General features: G+C 42.1%; 3 protein-coding genes and 1 long non-coding RNA gene across 4 annotated transcripts; all 4 read left to right on the plus strand.

Moving 5' to 3' along the window:
* The first annotated feature begins 117 nt into the window (after positions 1-117).
* On the plus strand, positions 118-3,148 carry LOC136804411 (uncharacterized). Its single transcript, XM_067061122.1, has 2 exons — positions 118-284; positions 701-3,148. The coding sequence occupies exon 2, from the start codon at positions 770-772 to the stop codon at positions 3,146-3,148; it is 2,379 nt and encodes a 792-aa protein (XP_066917223.1). The 5' UTR covers positions 118-284; positions 701-769.
* A 1,542-nt stretch (positions 3,149-4,690) lies between these two features.
* LOC136804412 (protein Hook homolog 2-like) lies at positions 4,691-5,803 on the plus strand. Its single transcript, XM_067061123.1, has one exon. It carries the CDS (start codon positions 4,691-4,693, stop codon positions 5,801-5,803), a length of 1,113 nt encoding a protein of 370 aa, XP_066917224.1.
* A 3,925-nt stretch (positions 5,804-9,728) lies between these two features.
* Positions 9,729-10,883, plus strand: LOC136804413 (uncharacterized). Its single transcript, XM_067061125.1, has one exon. It carries the CDS (start codon positions 9,729-9,731, stop codon positions 10,881-10,883), a length of 1,155 nt encoding a protein of 384 aa, XP_066917226.1.
* A 768-nt stretch (positions 10,884-11,651) lies between these two features.
* LOC136804337 (uncharacterized) lies at positions 11,652-12,268 on the plus strand. The gene is made up of 2 exons (XR_010846265.1): positions 11,652-11,818; positions 12,235-12,268. It is a non-coding gene; the product is annotated as an uncharacterized lncRNA (long non-coding RNA).
* The last annotated feature ends 3,092 nt before the right edge of the window (positions 12,269-15,360 follow it).

Here is a 15,360-nt window from a genome sequence, read left to right on the forward strand (position 1 = left end):
CGTTTTAATGTTTAATTTAATTAGTTTTTAATGCTCCAATGCACAATTTTCTCTATTTTTATCGCCCTTTTTTGCTTTTGAATTCAATCTAGAAATTGTTATGAGAGCGTGTAGACGTTTTGAGGAGTTTGTAGAAACTCCATTTTCACTTCTCGTTGGAGAAAATTCACACAGTAACATTTTAGAGTTATTGAATTGATTTTCATTTTGGATTTACTTGAGAATTTAATTTTGGTATTTCCTGTGGAGCCATCCATACACAGTGCTTTGGAGCTTATGTTTCAGTAAGTTTTTCCTATATTTTTGACTTGTAATTTTTCCTATTTTTGTACATTTTTTTGGTACTAGATTCTCTAGGATTCTTTAGATTTTTCCTTGTATTTTGGTCACCTTTTGACCTGGTCTGTGACTTTCGTTTAGTCGATTTTGGAGTCATTTTCCTAGCTATTTTTCTGGTCACAGACCGTGAGTCTTTTGGGCATTACATTTCGTCCTTTGGTCGCATTGGCTTCATACTCTATTTCTGGCCTCTATTTGCCCTCTGTTTGCTCTAGGGCCATTTTACTATTGGAGTTCCGTATAGTTTTCCGTATTCCGGTATTGGCCCTTTCCATCCGGAACTGACTGATTCCGGAATTCGGAACTTAGCTATATTTATTTTATTTTAAATTCTAATTAGGCTTTCTTTGTATTTTTCTAGCCTCTGAATCAATAAAGAGCGTTGTAACACACCACACTGTTTCGGGCTTCCACAAAGTGAAACATAAGAATGAATGGAGACGATGTCGATCGTCCCCTAGAACTCGTTGGAGTTCACAATGGAGATGGAGATGTTGACCGTACCGCCACAGATGTTGACCGTACCGCCACAGATGTTGACCGTACCGCCACAGATGTTGACCGTACTGCCACAGATGTTGACCGTACCGCCACAGATGTTGACCGTACCGTCACAGATGTTGACCGGACCACCATAGAAGTTGACCAGACCGCCATAGAAGTCAATCAACCCAGAGATGAGGGAGATGCTAGTCGTGCAGGTACCCAAGTTGTCGAGGAACCTGATGACAAACAGAGCATACCATCTCAAGATGATGAAACAGGATCGCTTTTACTTGGTGCAACAGCTCTATCCCCAACACGTCGCTACCCAAAAAGAGAAAGACAACTAACTGAGAAGGGTAAGAAATCACGCATTCAACACTTATTTGCTGAACGAAAAAGACTTCTCAACAGATTAGAGAAACGAGGCAAGTCTATGATGGAAACATTAGCCCTGCTGGATCAAAGTCTTATCAAGAGTCGACTTCAACAGTACAACGAGACAGCATTAACTTTCGAGGGCACTCACAATGAGCTGAACGAGTTACTCGACCCACATGAAAAGGCTGAAGACCAGTATTGGTTTACCACAGTTGATGATCAAATCAATGTCGTAAAACAGTCAGTTTACGACAGAATACAGACATTAAATCTTCAAGAAGAAGAAAGAAGCACTGCATCATCACGTAAATCTTTGCAATCATCACGATCATCAAAATCTTCTAAATCATCACGATCATCAAGGTCACCTAAATCCTTACGATCGTCACATTCTTCAAGTTCTTCAATGTTTTCCAAGTTGTCAAAATCCACTCACTCTTCCAAATCGTCGAAGAAGTCAGGATCCACATCACCAACATGGAGTTCACCAAGATCGAGACATAGTCAACTTTCTGATCAACTGCTTGAAGAAGAGATCAAACGAGCCGAACTACTAGCAGAGTCAAAATTCATCGAAGAAGAATATGACCATGCTCAAAGGACAAAGGAACTGAAACTACAACGTCAGATAGCATTATCTTCAGCAAGGATTGATGTGCTTCGTACAAGAACCTCGAATGAAGATCAAACTGACACAAGTCAAGCCAAGCAGGAACCACCTGCGGCACCAACAATCATTGATCCATCAAAGACTCTATCGCCAATCAGAAGACAAGCCATGCAGGAGCCACCTGCGGCGTCACACCTTGATCAATCGTCGACACACCTACCGTCAATCGGCAGACAAGTCATGCAGGAGCCACCTGCGGCGTCACACTTTGATCAACCAAAGACGCAACAATCTTCAACCAGCAAACAAGCCATGCAGGAGCCACCTGCGGCGTCACACCTTGATCAATCGTCGACATTCCTAACGTCAATCGGCAGACAAGTCATGCAGGAGCCACCTGCGGCGTCACGCTTTGAACAACCAAAGACGCATCAATCTTCAACCAGTAGACAAGCCATGCAGAAGCCACCTGCGGCATCAATCATTGATCCATCAAGGAGACACCTATCGTCAATCAAACAAGCCTTGCCGGAGCCACCTGAGGCGACATTCAACATTGATCAGTCAAGGATGTACCAATCACCCGTCAATACCCAAGCCATGCAGGAGCCACCTGCGGCATCTCAATGTTCCAAACAGACAAAATTGTACCCATCGACTTACATGCATCAAGCCAAGCAAAATCCGACTGCGATATCACATCCACGCCATTCCATGACATCAATTAACACAGAACCATTTCAACATTCGAGCTTACCAGTTCAGGCTTCATCGATGGATGATATTATGGAGACTTATTCACCAATTACGTCACCGAAAAGGACGTCTCCTGAACCGCTGTCGACGAACGATCTACTATTTGCCATGTTGAAACAACAAGAGGCACCACGTGTGGACGTGGAATCGTACGATGGAGATCCACTCAACTATGCACATTTCATCTCTGTTTTTAAAGAAGCAGTTGAATCGAAAATCCCAAATCCTAGAGGAAGGCTGACAAGACTGATGAAGTACACCACAGCTGAAGCTCATGAAGCAATCAAACATTGTATCCAACTACCGTCTGCATATAGGTACTCCTCCGCATTGGATATACTCAAGAAGAGATTTGGAAATCCACATCTGATTTTATCGGCATATCGCAACCAAATCAAAAATATGCAATCATTACGATTCAGCAACCCTAAAGGTTTTCGCGAATTCCTGAACCATCTGACCAAATGGCAGACCTTCTACTGTGATCACTCTAACGTCCTGGATTCACCAGAAACCATCAGGCTGCTATTGGAGAGTTACCACCACCTCTCATCGACAGATGGAATCGAAAAGCTATGATACTCCGTCAATCGAATGCAACGGAGCCAACTTTGAAACATTTTGTCGCGTTTATGGAGCAAGAAACAACCCTTGTGAATGATCCATTGTACTCTCGTCATGCTATGGTAAAGATTCTTCACCCAAACAATTGGAGAAAGGTCATTCAAGAAACCAAGACGTTCCTTCAAGACTGCTGCAACCAAGAACGAACAAACACCAAGGATCAAAATCTGTCCGTTCTGTGAGCAACAACATGACGCAGAAGATTGCCCAGTCATTAGCAAGGATATCACCAACGTAGCATCATGATAAGATCAAAGAAACTTGTTTGGATGTCTCCAAAAGATGACTCATGATCACAACGCCCGAACGTGCACAAGGCGACGAACCTGTAAAGTATGTCGATCCAAGCATGCAACTATCCTCCACGGCTTCAAATTTTCGACCAAGAGAGACCAAGAGAGACGACGATCGACCATCATCACATGCTGATGGAGACATTCAGACCATAGAACTGATACCAAAGACCAAGGGAGATCAGATCATCAGATGAACAAAGATACCAAAGATGTGAAGGAAGACACAGATCAACCTCAAACCAAAACAACAACTTGTCGTGCAACCAATTGTCATGAAGTTATATCATGTGTGTAGTTTCCAATCTGCATCAAACATGCAGACGATCCCTTATCAGAAAGACACACCCTTGCGATGCTCGACCCCTGCAGCCAAGCATCATTTATTGCTGATACCTTGGTTGACCGGATGAACATCAAAGGACGTACCATCCCTTATCAATCACCACAGTGAATGGAACTGGTGAAGTCAATTCTACCGTCGTCAAGGAGCTGAGTGTCAGAGCGTTAAACAGCAACCAAACGATCACTGTCAAGAAAAGCATTCTCAGAGAAGATCTACCAGTCGACCAAAATGAGATCGCCACCAAATCCAAGATCAAGCATGGGATTACCTGAGCAAAATCAAAGATAGCTTACCTGACAATGACCATCAACCTGTCGAGCTTCTTATCGGTGCAGACTGCCTCAAAGCTATCGAACCAATCGAAGTCATCCCAAGTCAAGATGGAGGTCCATTTGCTTATCGCACCGTTCTTGGATGGTGCATCGTTGGACCATTAGAATCCTCCACAAAGAGCCAATCAATTGGATGTCACAGAACCATCGTCAACTGACATATCAGAAAAATCAAAGAGTAATCACTTCGTTTTTCAAGACCAATGTGAAAGAAATGGACATTTGGAGAAATGTACGAGTCGTTGTACAACACTGATTTTGTCGAAAACCAGTCTAACGAACGTATCGACTTTGAAGATTCACACATGTCAGTCGAAGACAAAAAGTTTATGTCCCATCATGGAAGAAAAGACACGATGGAGGATGGTCACTAGGTACTTCCATTACCACTCAGAGATGGAGAAAGCAACTTAACCAAACAACAGACGCCGTTGCAGAAAGACGATTAGCAAGTCCAAACGCAAACTTGAACGCAACCCTACCTTTTTCGACCACTACATGACGTTTATGGATACCATATTGAAGAATGGTCATGCAAGAATCGCCAAACCATTACCAGATGACAAGCAAGTTTGGTATCTTCCTCACNCTATCCCCAACACGTCGCTACCCAAAAAGAGAAAGACAACTAACTGAGAAGGGTAAGAAATCACGCATTCAACACTTATTTGCTGAACGAAAAAGACTTCTCAACAGATTAGAGAAACGAGGCAAGTCTATGATGGAAACATTAGCCCTGCTGGATCAAAGTCTTATCAAGAGTCGACTTCAACAGTACAACGAGACAGCATTAACTTTCGAGGGCACTCACAATGAGCTGAACGAGTTACTCGACCCACACGAAAAGGCTGAAGACCAGTATTGGTTTACCACAGTTGATGATCAAATCAATGTCGTAAAACAGTCAGTTTACGACAGAATACAGACATTAAATCTTCAAGAAGAAGAAAGAAGCACTGCATCATCACGTAAATCTTTGCAATCATCACGATCATCAAAATCTTCTAAATCATCACGATCATCAAGGTCACCTAAATCCTTACGATCGTCACATTCTTCAAGTTCTTCAATGTTTTCCAAGTTGTCAAAATCCACTCACTCTTCCAAATCGTCGAAGAAGAAGTCAGGATCCACATCACCAACATGGAGTTCACCAAGATCGAGACATAGTCAACTTTCTGATCAACTGCTTGAAGAAGAGATCAAACGAGCCGAACTACTAGCAGAGTCAAAATTCATCGAAGAAGAATATGACCATGCTCAAAGGACAAAGGAACTGAAACTACAACGTCAGATAGCATTATCTCAGCAAGGATTGATGTGCTTCGTACAAGAACCTCGAATGAAGATCAAACTGACACAAGTCAAGCCAAGCAGGAACCACCTGCGGCACCAACAATCATTGATCCATCAAAGACTCTATCGCCAATCAGAAGACAAGCCATGCAGGAGCCACCTGCGGCGTCACACCTTGATCAATCGTCGACACACCTACCGTCAATCGGCAGACAAGTCATGCAGGAGCCACCTGCGGCGTCACACTTTGATCAACCAAAGACGCAACAATCTTCAACCAGCAAACAAGCCATGCAGGAGCCACCTGCGGCGTCACACCTTGATCAATCGTCGACATTCCTAACGTCAATCGGCAGACAAGTCATGCAGGAGCCACCTGCGGCGTCACGCTTTGAACAACCAAAGACGCATCAATCTTCAACCAGTAGACAAGCCATGCAGAAGCCACCTGCGGCATCAATCATTGATCCATCAAGGAGACACCTATCGTCAATCAAACAAGCCTTGCCGGAGCCACCTGAGGCGACATTCAACATTGATCAGTCAAGGATGTACCAATCACCCGTCAATACCCAAGCCATGCAGGAGCCACCTGCGGCATCTCAATGTTCCAAACAGACAAAATTGTACCCATCGACTTACATGCATCAAGCCAAGCAAAATCCGACTGCGATATCACATCCACGCCATTCCATGACATCAATTAACACAGAACCATTTCAACATTCGAGCTTACCAGTTCAGGCTTCATCGATGGATGATATTATGGAGACTTATTCACCAATTACGTCACCGAAAAGGACGTCTCCTGAACCGCTGTCGACGAACGATCTACTATTTGCCATGTTGAAACAACAAGAGGCACCACGTGTGGACGTGGAATCGTACGATGGAGATCCACTCAACTATGCACATTTCATCTCTGTTTTTAAAGAAGCAGTTGAATCGAAAATCCCAAATCCTAGAGGAAGGCTGACAAGACTGATGAAGTACACCACAGCTGAAGCTCATGAAGCAATCAAACATTGTATCCAACTACCGTCTGCATATAGGTACTCCTCCGCATTGGATATACTCAAGAAGAGATTTGGAAATCCACATCTGATTTTATCGGCATATCGCAACCAAATCAAAAATATGCAATCATTACGATTCAGCAACCCTAAAGGTTTTCGCGAATTCCTGAACCATCTGACCAAATGGCAGACCTTCTACTGTGATCACTCTAACGTCCTGGATTCACCAGAAACCATCAGGCTGCTATTGGAGAAGTTACCACCACCTCTCATCGACAGATGGAATCGAAAAGCTATGATACTCCGTCAATCGAATGCAACGGAGCCAACTTTGAAACATTTTGTCGCGTTTATGGAGCAAGAAACAACCCTTGTGAATGATCCATTGTACTCTCGTCATGCTATCGGTAAAGACTCTTCACCCAAACAATTGGAGAAAGGTCATTCAAGAAACCCAAGACGTTCCTTCAAGACTGCTGCAACCAAGAACGAACAAACACCAAGGATCAAAATCTGTCCGTTCTGTGAGCACAACAACATGACGCAGAAGATTGCCCAGTCATCTTAGCAAAGGATTACAACCAACGTAGCATCATGATAAGATCAAAGAAACTTTGTTTTGATGTCTCCAAAAGATGACTCATGATCACAACGCCCGAACGTGCACAAAGGCGACGAACCTGTAAAGTATGTCGATCCAAGCATGCAACTATCCTCCACGGCTTCAAATTTCGACCAAGAGAGACCAAGAGAGAGACGATCGACCATCATCACATGCTGATGGAGACAATTCAGACCATAGAACTGATACCAAAGACCAAGGGAGATCAGATCATCAGATGAACAAAGATACCAAAGATGTGAAGGAAGACACAGATCAACCTCAAACCAAAACAACAACTTGTCGTGCAACCAATTGTCATGAAGTTATATCAATGTGTGTAGTTCCAATCTGCATCAAACATGCAGACGATCCCTTATCAGAAAGACACACCCTTGCGATGCTCGACCCCTGCAGCCAAGCATCATTTATTGCTGATACCTTGGTTGACCGGATGAACATCAAAGGACGTACCACCTCCTTATCAATCACCACAGTGAATGGAACTGGTGAAGTCAATTCTACCGTCGTCAAGGAGCTGAGTGTCAGAGCGTTAAACAGCAGCAAACGATCACTGTCAAGAAAGCATTCTCAAGAGAAGATTCTACCAGTCGACCAAAATGAGATCGCCACCAAATCCAAGATTAAAGCATGGGATTACCTGAGCAAAATCAAAGAAGCTTACCTGACAATGACCATCAACCTGTCGAGCTTCTTATCGGTGCAGACTGCCTCAAAGCTATCGAACCAATCGAAGTCATCCCAAGTCAAGATGGAGGTCCATTTGCCTTATCGCACCGTTCTTGGATGGTGCATCGTTGGACCATTAGAATCCTCCACAAAGAGCCAATCAATTGGATGTCACAGAACCATCGTCACTGACATATCAGAAAATGAAAGAGTAATCACTTCGTTTTCAAGACCAATGTGAAAGAAATGGACATTGGAGAAATGTACGAGCGTTGTACAACACTGATTTTGTCGAAAACCAGTCTAACGACGTATCGACTTTGAAGAGTCACACATGTCAGTCGAAGACAAAAGGTTTATGTCCATCATGGAAGAAAAGACAACGATGGAGGATGGTCACTATGTACTTCCATTACCACTCAGAGATGGAGGAGAAAGCAACTTACCAACAACAGACGTTGCAGAAGACGATTAGCAAGTCTCAAACGCAAACTTGAACGCACCCTACCTTTTTCGACCACTACATGACGTTTATGGATACCATATTGAAGAATGGTCATGCAAGAATCGCCAAAAACCATTACCAGATGACAAGCAAGTTTGGTATCTTTCCTCACCATGGAGTGTATCATCCACGAAAACCAGGGAAAGTCCGGGTCGTCCTGGATTGTGGAGCTGAGTTCCAGACTCAATCATGAATAAACAATTGTAACGGACCGACTTGACCAATCAAATTGTTGGAGTTCTGTCACGTTTTCGTCAAGGTCGGATTGGAGTAATGGCAGACATCCAAGCTATTTTTACCAAGTCTTTGTTCTGAACACCAACGATCCCTTCTTCGCTTCCTTTGGTGGAAAGACAACGATCTAACTACAACACCTATCGACTACGAAATGAACGTCCACTCTTTGGTGCAGGATCATCACCCAAGCTGTTCAAGTTATGCACTCAGAAGAACAGCCACGACAATCAGAAGATTTCCCCGACAAGATACGAAACATCCTTTCAACAATTTCTACGTCGATGATTGTGAAATCAGAAGATGACGAACAAAACCATTGAAATGATACAGGGTGTCAAATCGCTGTGTAAACGAGGAGGATTCAACCTCGTAAAGTTCGTAACCAACAGTCAAACCGTGCTCAATTCTCTACCAAAAGAGGATCTTGGATCATCACTCAAGGATGCATCCCTACTTGGTGGACTCACTGACAAAGCACTCGGTGTGTCCTGGAATCTCACTAATGACGTGTTCAAATTCGATCTGACAGAATTGAAGCAGAAACCTTTGACAAGACGAGGAATGCTGTCTATGATAAGCAGCATCTATGACCCTCTTGGATTGATAGCACCATTCATCCTGAAAGGAAGACTTATTCTCCAAACTTTGTGCAAGATGCAACATGGCTGGGATGATCAAATTCCAGAGGATATTGCAACCGATTGGACAAAATGGTATTCTGACCTTCAAGATATCAAATTGATCAGCATACCACGATGTTATCAGCCAGATGACTTCGGTACACCAGTTGAGAATCTTCCACCACTTCTCAGATGCTTCTGAGAGAGGATATGGACAAGTGACATACTTGAGACAAATCAACAAAGAAGGAGAAATCCATTGTTCCTTGGTAATTGGCAAATCACGTGTTGCACCAATTAAATTTGTATCAATACCAAGGCTTGAGCTGACAGCAGGAGTATTGTCCACAAAAATCTGCAATCTTGTCGAGAAAGAAGTACAAATCAAAGATGCCAAACATGTATTCTGGACGACAGTGAGGTGGTTTTGAGCTATCTCCCACAACACTACCAAGAGATTCAAAACTTTTGTGGCAAATCGTGTCCAAACTATTCATTCATCTACTGACCTTGAAGCCTGGAGGTACATCAAAACGACTGACAATCCAGCTGACATCTCCTCAAGAGGAATTTCTACCAAAGACGCAAACAAGATAGAAATGTGGATACATGGACCAGAATTCCTCTGGCAAGACGAAAGTATGTGGAAGAAATCAAAGCCCTCAACCAAGCTAAACGCCAACGATACAGAACTAAAGAAAGTGAACGCAATCATGATAAAAGATGCAACAAATAATGTGTTTTTGAGGTTAATCAAGCAGATCTCAAATTGGAAAAGGCTATGTCGTATCGTAGCATTAATCGTACGTTTCGTACGCATCATTTGTAAAGCTCCAAACATCGAAAGATCACTTCATCCCACCATTGAAGAAGTAAATGGAGCAGAAAGGCTCATCATCACCACCACCCAGCAAGTAAAATTCACAGACGAAATTGCAGCCTTGCAGAAGCAAAACCATGTCTCAGAACACAGCCCAATTTCCAGTCTTAATCCCTTCATTGATGAGTCAGGAGTACTTCGTGTTGGTGGAAGATTGCGGAGATCCAACCTAGACTTCAAACTGAGACACCCTATTCTTTTACCGAAGAATCATGAGTTATCTGAGTCAATCGTTCGATGGTGTCATGAGAAGTGTACTCACAGAGGTCGTCTACACACACTTCACGAATTGAGAAATCATGGTTTCTGGGTTGTCAATGGAAACACCTTTGTTCGAAAAATTATCTACCATTGTGTCATTTGTCGTTACCTCAGAGGATCAACATCCAATCAGATCATGGCTGATCTACCAAAGGCAAGAGTTGTCGAATCTCCACCGTTCACTTACGTTGGGGTGGATTTCTTCGGACCATTCATCGTCAAAGAGCTGAGGAGGGAACTAAAACGTTATGGAGTTATCTTCACGTGCTTTTCAACACGAGCTGTTCATCTTGAAGTATCATCCAGCTTAGAAACCGATACATTCATCATGACTCTAAGAAGATTCATCTCAAGACGAGGAAAAGTTCGTTCAATGCACTCAGACAATGGAACTAACTTCGTTGGCACCGAAAGAGAGCTGAAGAAGGCTATCTCAGAAATGGATCACGAAAGAATTGCAAAATACATGAACGAGCAAGACGGTGATTGGATTTGGAAATTCAACCCCCCAGCCTCAAGTCAATGGGTGGTGTGTGGGGAGCGTCACATCAGAAGCATCAGACCGGATCCTTGCTGCACTCTTGAAATCTCAAGGACCAAGTCTAAACACTGAAACCCTTACAACACTACTTGTCGAAGTAGAATCAATTATCAACTCAAGACCATTAACTGTCGACACCGTAAGCGACCCAACAGAACCAATGGCACTATCACCTATGAATTTGCTGACCATGAAAAGCAAAGTCGTCTTACCACCACCAGGAGAGTTCGACGAATCCGATTTATATTCTCGCAAACGATGGAGAAGAATCAATTCTTAGCAACGAGTTTTTTGGGAGCGGTGGAGGAAGAGTATCTTTTTCAATTGCAGCACCGCACCAAATGGAGAGAACCAAAGAAAGGAATTTTCGATCTGGAGACATAGTCCTACTAAAGGACAACACACTAACAAACACACGAAACGATTGGCCGATGGGAACGATTGAAAAGGGTGTATCCAGACGACACTGGCACAGTACGTTCGGTAGACTGTCGAATTGGGAAAAATGTTTACAGACGACCAATACAAAATTAGTGTTATTGATTGAGTGTTCGACCCCCGACGAGGAGCCATCAGATTTGGAGTAATCATATGATCGCGAATCATATGAGAGGAGCCATGTGTTGCGGCCATGATAACATTGGGCCTCAAGAGACTTGTCATATTATGACGTATGTTGTTTTGGTAGCTATATTCCCATTTGGGAATTAGCGTATGATATCGCGTTTTAATGTTTAATTTAATTAGTTTTTAATGCTCCAATGCACAATTTTCTCTATTTTTATCGCCCTTTTTTGCTTTTGAATTCAATCTAGAAATTGTTATGAGAGCGTGTAGACGTTTTGAGGAGTTTGTAGAAACTCCATTTTCACTTCTCGTTGGAGAAAATTCACACAGTAACATTTTAGAGTTATTGAATTGATTTTCATTTTGGATTTACTTGAGAATTTAATTTTGGTATTTCCTGTGGAGCCATCCATACACAGTGCTTTGGAGCTTATGTTTCAGTAAGTTTTTCCTATATTTTTGACTTGTAATTTTTCCTATTTTTGTACATTTTTTTGGTACTAGATTCTCTAGGATTCTTTAGATTTTTCCTTGTATTTTGGTCACCTTTTGACCTGGTCTGTGACTTTCGTTTAGTCGATTTTGGAGTCATTTTCCTAGCTATTTTTCTGGTCACAGACCGTGAGTCTTTTGGGCATTACATTTCGTCCTTTGGTCGCATTGGCTTCATACTCTATTTCTGGCCTCTATTTGCCCTCTGTTTGCTCTAGGGCCATTTTACTATTGGAGTTCCGTATAGTTTTCCGTATTCCGGTATTGGCCCTTTCCATCCGGAACTGACTGATTCCGGAATTCGGAACTTAGCTATATTTATTTTATTTTAAATTCTAATTAGGCTTTCTTTGTATTTTTCTAGCCTCTGAATCAATAAAGAGCGTTGTAACACACCACACTGTTTCGGGCTTCCACAGAGTTTCAACTGTCAAATCGTTTCCGAAACATTCCTCAAATAGAAACAATCACAGAACGCTACGATGCTTTCGAGAACACGACCTGTGAAGTAGCCTTGGAAGTTCTCGGAAAACGTGTACCAACAGGTTTGTCCTCCAGGGTCTCCAAAGAAATCGATGATATTAGGAAACTTCGGGATGCTGCAAAGAAAAGAGACATCATCTCTAAATCTACTGTCACAAGGAGACAACTGAAAGAGCTAAATGTCTCATTGAATCAATCATATAAAGATGACGAACGGAAACATCTTGAAAAGCAACTCGCTGAACTTACAGAGGCTAGCAACAAGAAAGAAGTTAACAAAGTCTGGTCCATAATCAACTAGTTATCTGGAAAAAAATGTCAATTACCTTCGAAAGTAAAAAAACGGGACGGTACAGACCCAGCTAATCAGCAGGAAATCCTCAAAGAATGGAAGGAATACTTTAGTGCTCTCCTCAACAACAGATCAACTACACCAGCTGCAGGCGGGGGCCTGCTGAAATTGATCTTCCAATAAATACTGATCCCCCGACACTTAATGAAACTATCAAAGCCATAAAATCTCTAAAAAGAACAAATCACCTGGACTGGACTGTGGAATCACTCCAGAAGCTCTTCTTGACGGAGGCGATGCAATGGCTTCCATTGTTCATGATTTTTGCCACGAATTTTATGTTAACAAAGTTCCTCCTAAACAATGGATCACCAATTTAATTATTCCTGTCCCTAAAAAGGGAGACTTTTATGAATAATGAATAATTACAGAGGTATAACACTTATGTCAATTTGTGCTAAAGTCTACAACAAACTCCTACTAAACAAAATATACGATATCGTCGATTGTAGACTTCGACCAAACCAAGCTGGTTTTCGATCCGGTAGAAGTTGCGCCCAATAAGTCCATATACTGAGACGCATTATTGAAGGTTAAACAGCTCCCACTTGTTGCTACCTTTATCGACTTTCGCAAGGCTTTCGATTCGATAAATCGAGATTCCATGTTCAAGATTCTACGATCGTATGGTATACCAAAACCTATTGTTGATGCCATACTAGTACTATATGACGATTCCAAGAGTGCTGTCCTTATTGAAGGCCTAATATCTAAGGAGTTTGATGTCACAACCGGGGTGCTTCAAGGTGATGTTCTTGCACCCTTTCTATTCATAATCGTATTAGACTTTGTTATGATAGATGCACAAAATAAAAATCCTGCAGGAGGGTTCGTAACCCACCCAAGAAGATCCAGAAGACATCAAGACATTTTCCTTAACGATCTTGATTTTGCTGACGATATTGCCCTCCTTGAATCCAGTATTTCTCGCGCACAGAAGCAACTCTCCAGCACAACAGATTCAGCTGCCTCAGTCGGACTGGTGATAAACACTGACAAAACCGAATATCTCACATTAAATTGCCCCACCAACCAACATCTTATGGTTGGTCAAAACGCACTGAATCGGGTTGATGATTTCCGGTATTCGGGGTCCATGGTTGCAAAAAGTCTTTCTGACTTCAAAAGGAGACACGGACTTAGCTAGTCTGTGTTCTGGAAGCTTGAAAAAATCTGGCGTTCGGATTCCGTCCCAATCCATCTGAATGCCTTAGAATTATCCTTGGAATTAAAAGACTTGATAGAGTTGCCAATCAACAAATCTACGAAGTCACCTCATCATCTCCGCTAATGTCAACTGTCAGAATGCGTCAACTCAAGTTCATTGGCCACATCCTGCGAATGGACAAGAACGAACCAATCAACATTTATGCTCTGTACCTTCCACCACACGGCAAACGACCACCTGGAGGCCAAATGATGTCTTTCGTCGACTCAATTTTAAAATCAATTGACCCAACTGGTGTTCTGACAGCAAACGACGTATCCCGAGCTGCTCAAAACAAAGATGGATGGAGAAAACTTGCAGTCGCCTGCTCCGTAGCCGAACGATGATGTACATGTGGTAAAAAAGAACGACAAATTACGCATGCGTGTTAATGCAGAAGTCTGATTTTTTAACTCTTCGGAATGGGACCTTTCTCTGACTGTTGTATTCAATGAACATTATAGACATAGATCCCATTGGAAGTTTAATCTGCAGCGAAATACAACAACGTGGTTTACTAGTCTAGGAAGAACATACAAGAGGAGCAGTCACCGGCTAGGAAGTATGAAATATCTGTTCTTGAGGTCCCTTTCTCCTGGAAAAAACGATCTGTTCTGTATCCTGGGCTCTCCTGGATTATATCATCTGTTCTGGGAAAAAATGGGACTCCTGGAAAATGCATATCTGTTCTCTAGAAATATTACGCTCCTGGAAAAATATAACAGCCATTCTCTAAGAAAGTTAAAATGCTCCTTGAACATGAGACTTTTTAAGAAAATTATGAAGCTCCCTGGAAAAATATCTGGCATCTGGTTGTGTTTTTCACAATTTAGCTCCTGGATTTTTTGAACAGATTGTTCGCTGAAAAATTGTATGTGTTTTTCCTTAAAATGTGCTCCTGGATTTTGAGAACAGGTGTCTTTAAGGCGACCCCTGGATTTTACCTGTGTGTTTTGAAGAAAGTCTCTCCTAGATTTATCCATAAAATTTATTCTCCTGGAAAAAAAGAACAGATATCTCAAAAAAATCTGCCGGCGGCTGCTCTTGAACATAGGTTAATTTAAAGGACCTCCGAGATAGGTCCAAACTTTTTTTCCTCGTACTGGTTCAAAAATCTTGACATCAGGCTATTTCAAAATTCAAATCTTGCTGATTTGGTGTTCTTGATTTTTCATACCTTTCTTAGAAAAAACGTTACGGCACTGTTATGTTGGTCATTTTTGGCTGTTTTAGTCGGTCTAAGGTAAAACCACGCATTTTTTAATTCACTTCACACATACCAATGAAGAATATCTATAGGAAAACTTTGGACAGTTGACAGTTTTTGACAGAACAAAATCGAAAAATGAGCTAAGCGTCGCTAGGGCTGGTTGGAATCAAAAAGCTTATCTTAAGGCAATAAATTAATCCAAGAATAAATTCATGCGGCCCTTTCTCGAAAAATTAGA

Source organism: Clytia hemisphaerica, unplaced genomic scaffold (assembly GCF_902728285.1).
Source record: "Clytia hemisphaerica strain Z4C2 unplaced genomic scaffold, Clytia hemisphaerica genome assembly, whole genome shotgun sequence".
Classification (NCBI taxonomy): Eukaryota; Metazoa; Cnidaria; class Hydrozoa; order Leptothecata; family Clytiidae; genus Clytia; species Clytia hemisphaerica.

Coding starts and splice junctions, on each gene's coding strand:
- LOC136804411 (XM_067061122.1), top strand. CDS start 770: ATGAATGGAGACGATGTCGATCGTCCCCTAGAACTCGTTGGAGTTCAC.
- LOC136804413 (XM_067061125.1), top strand. CDS start 9,729: ATGTGGATACATGGACCAGAATTCCTCTGGCAAGACGAAAGTATGTGG.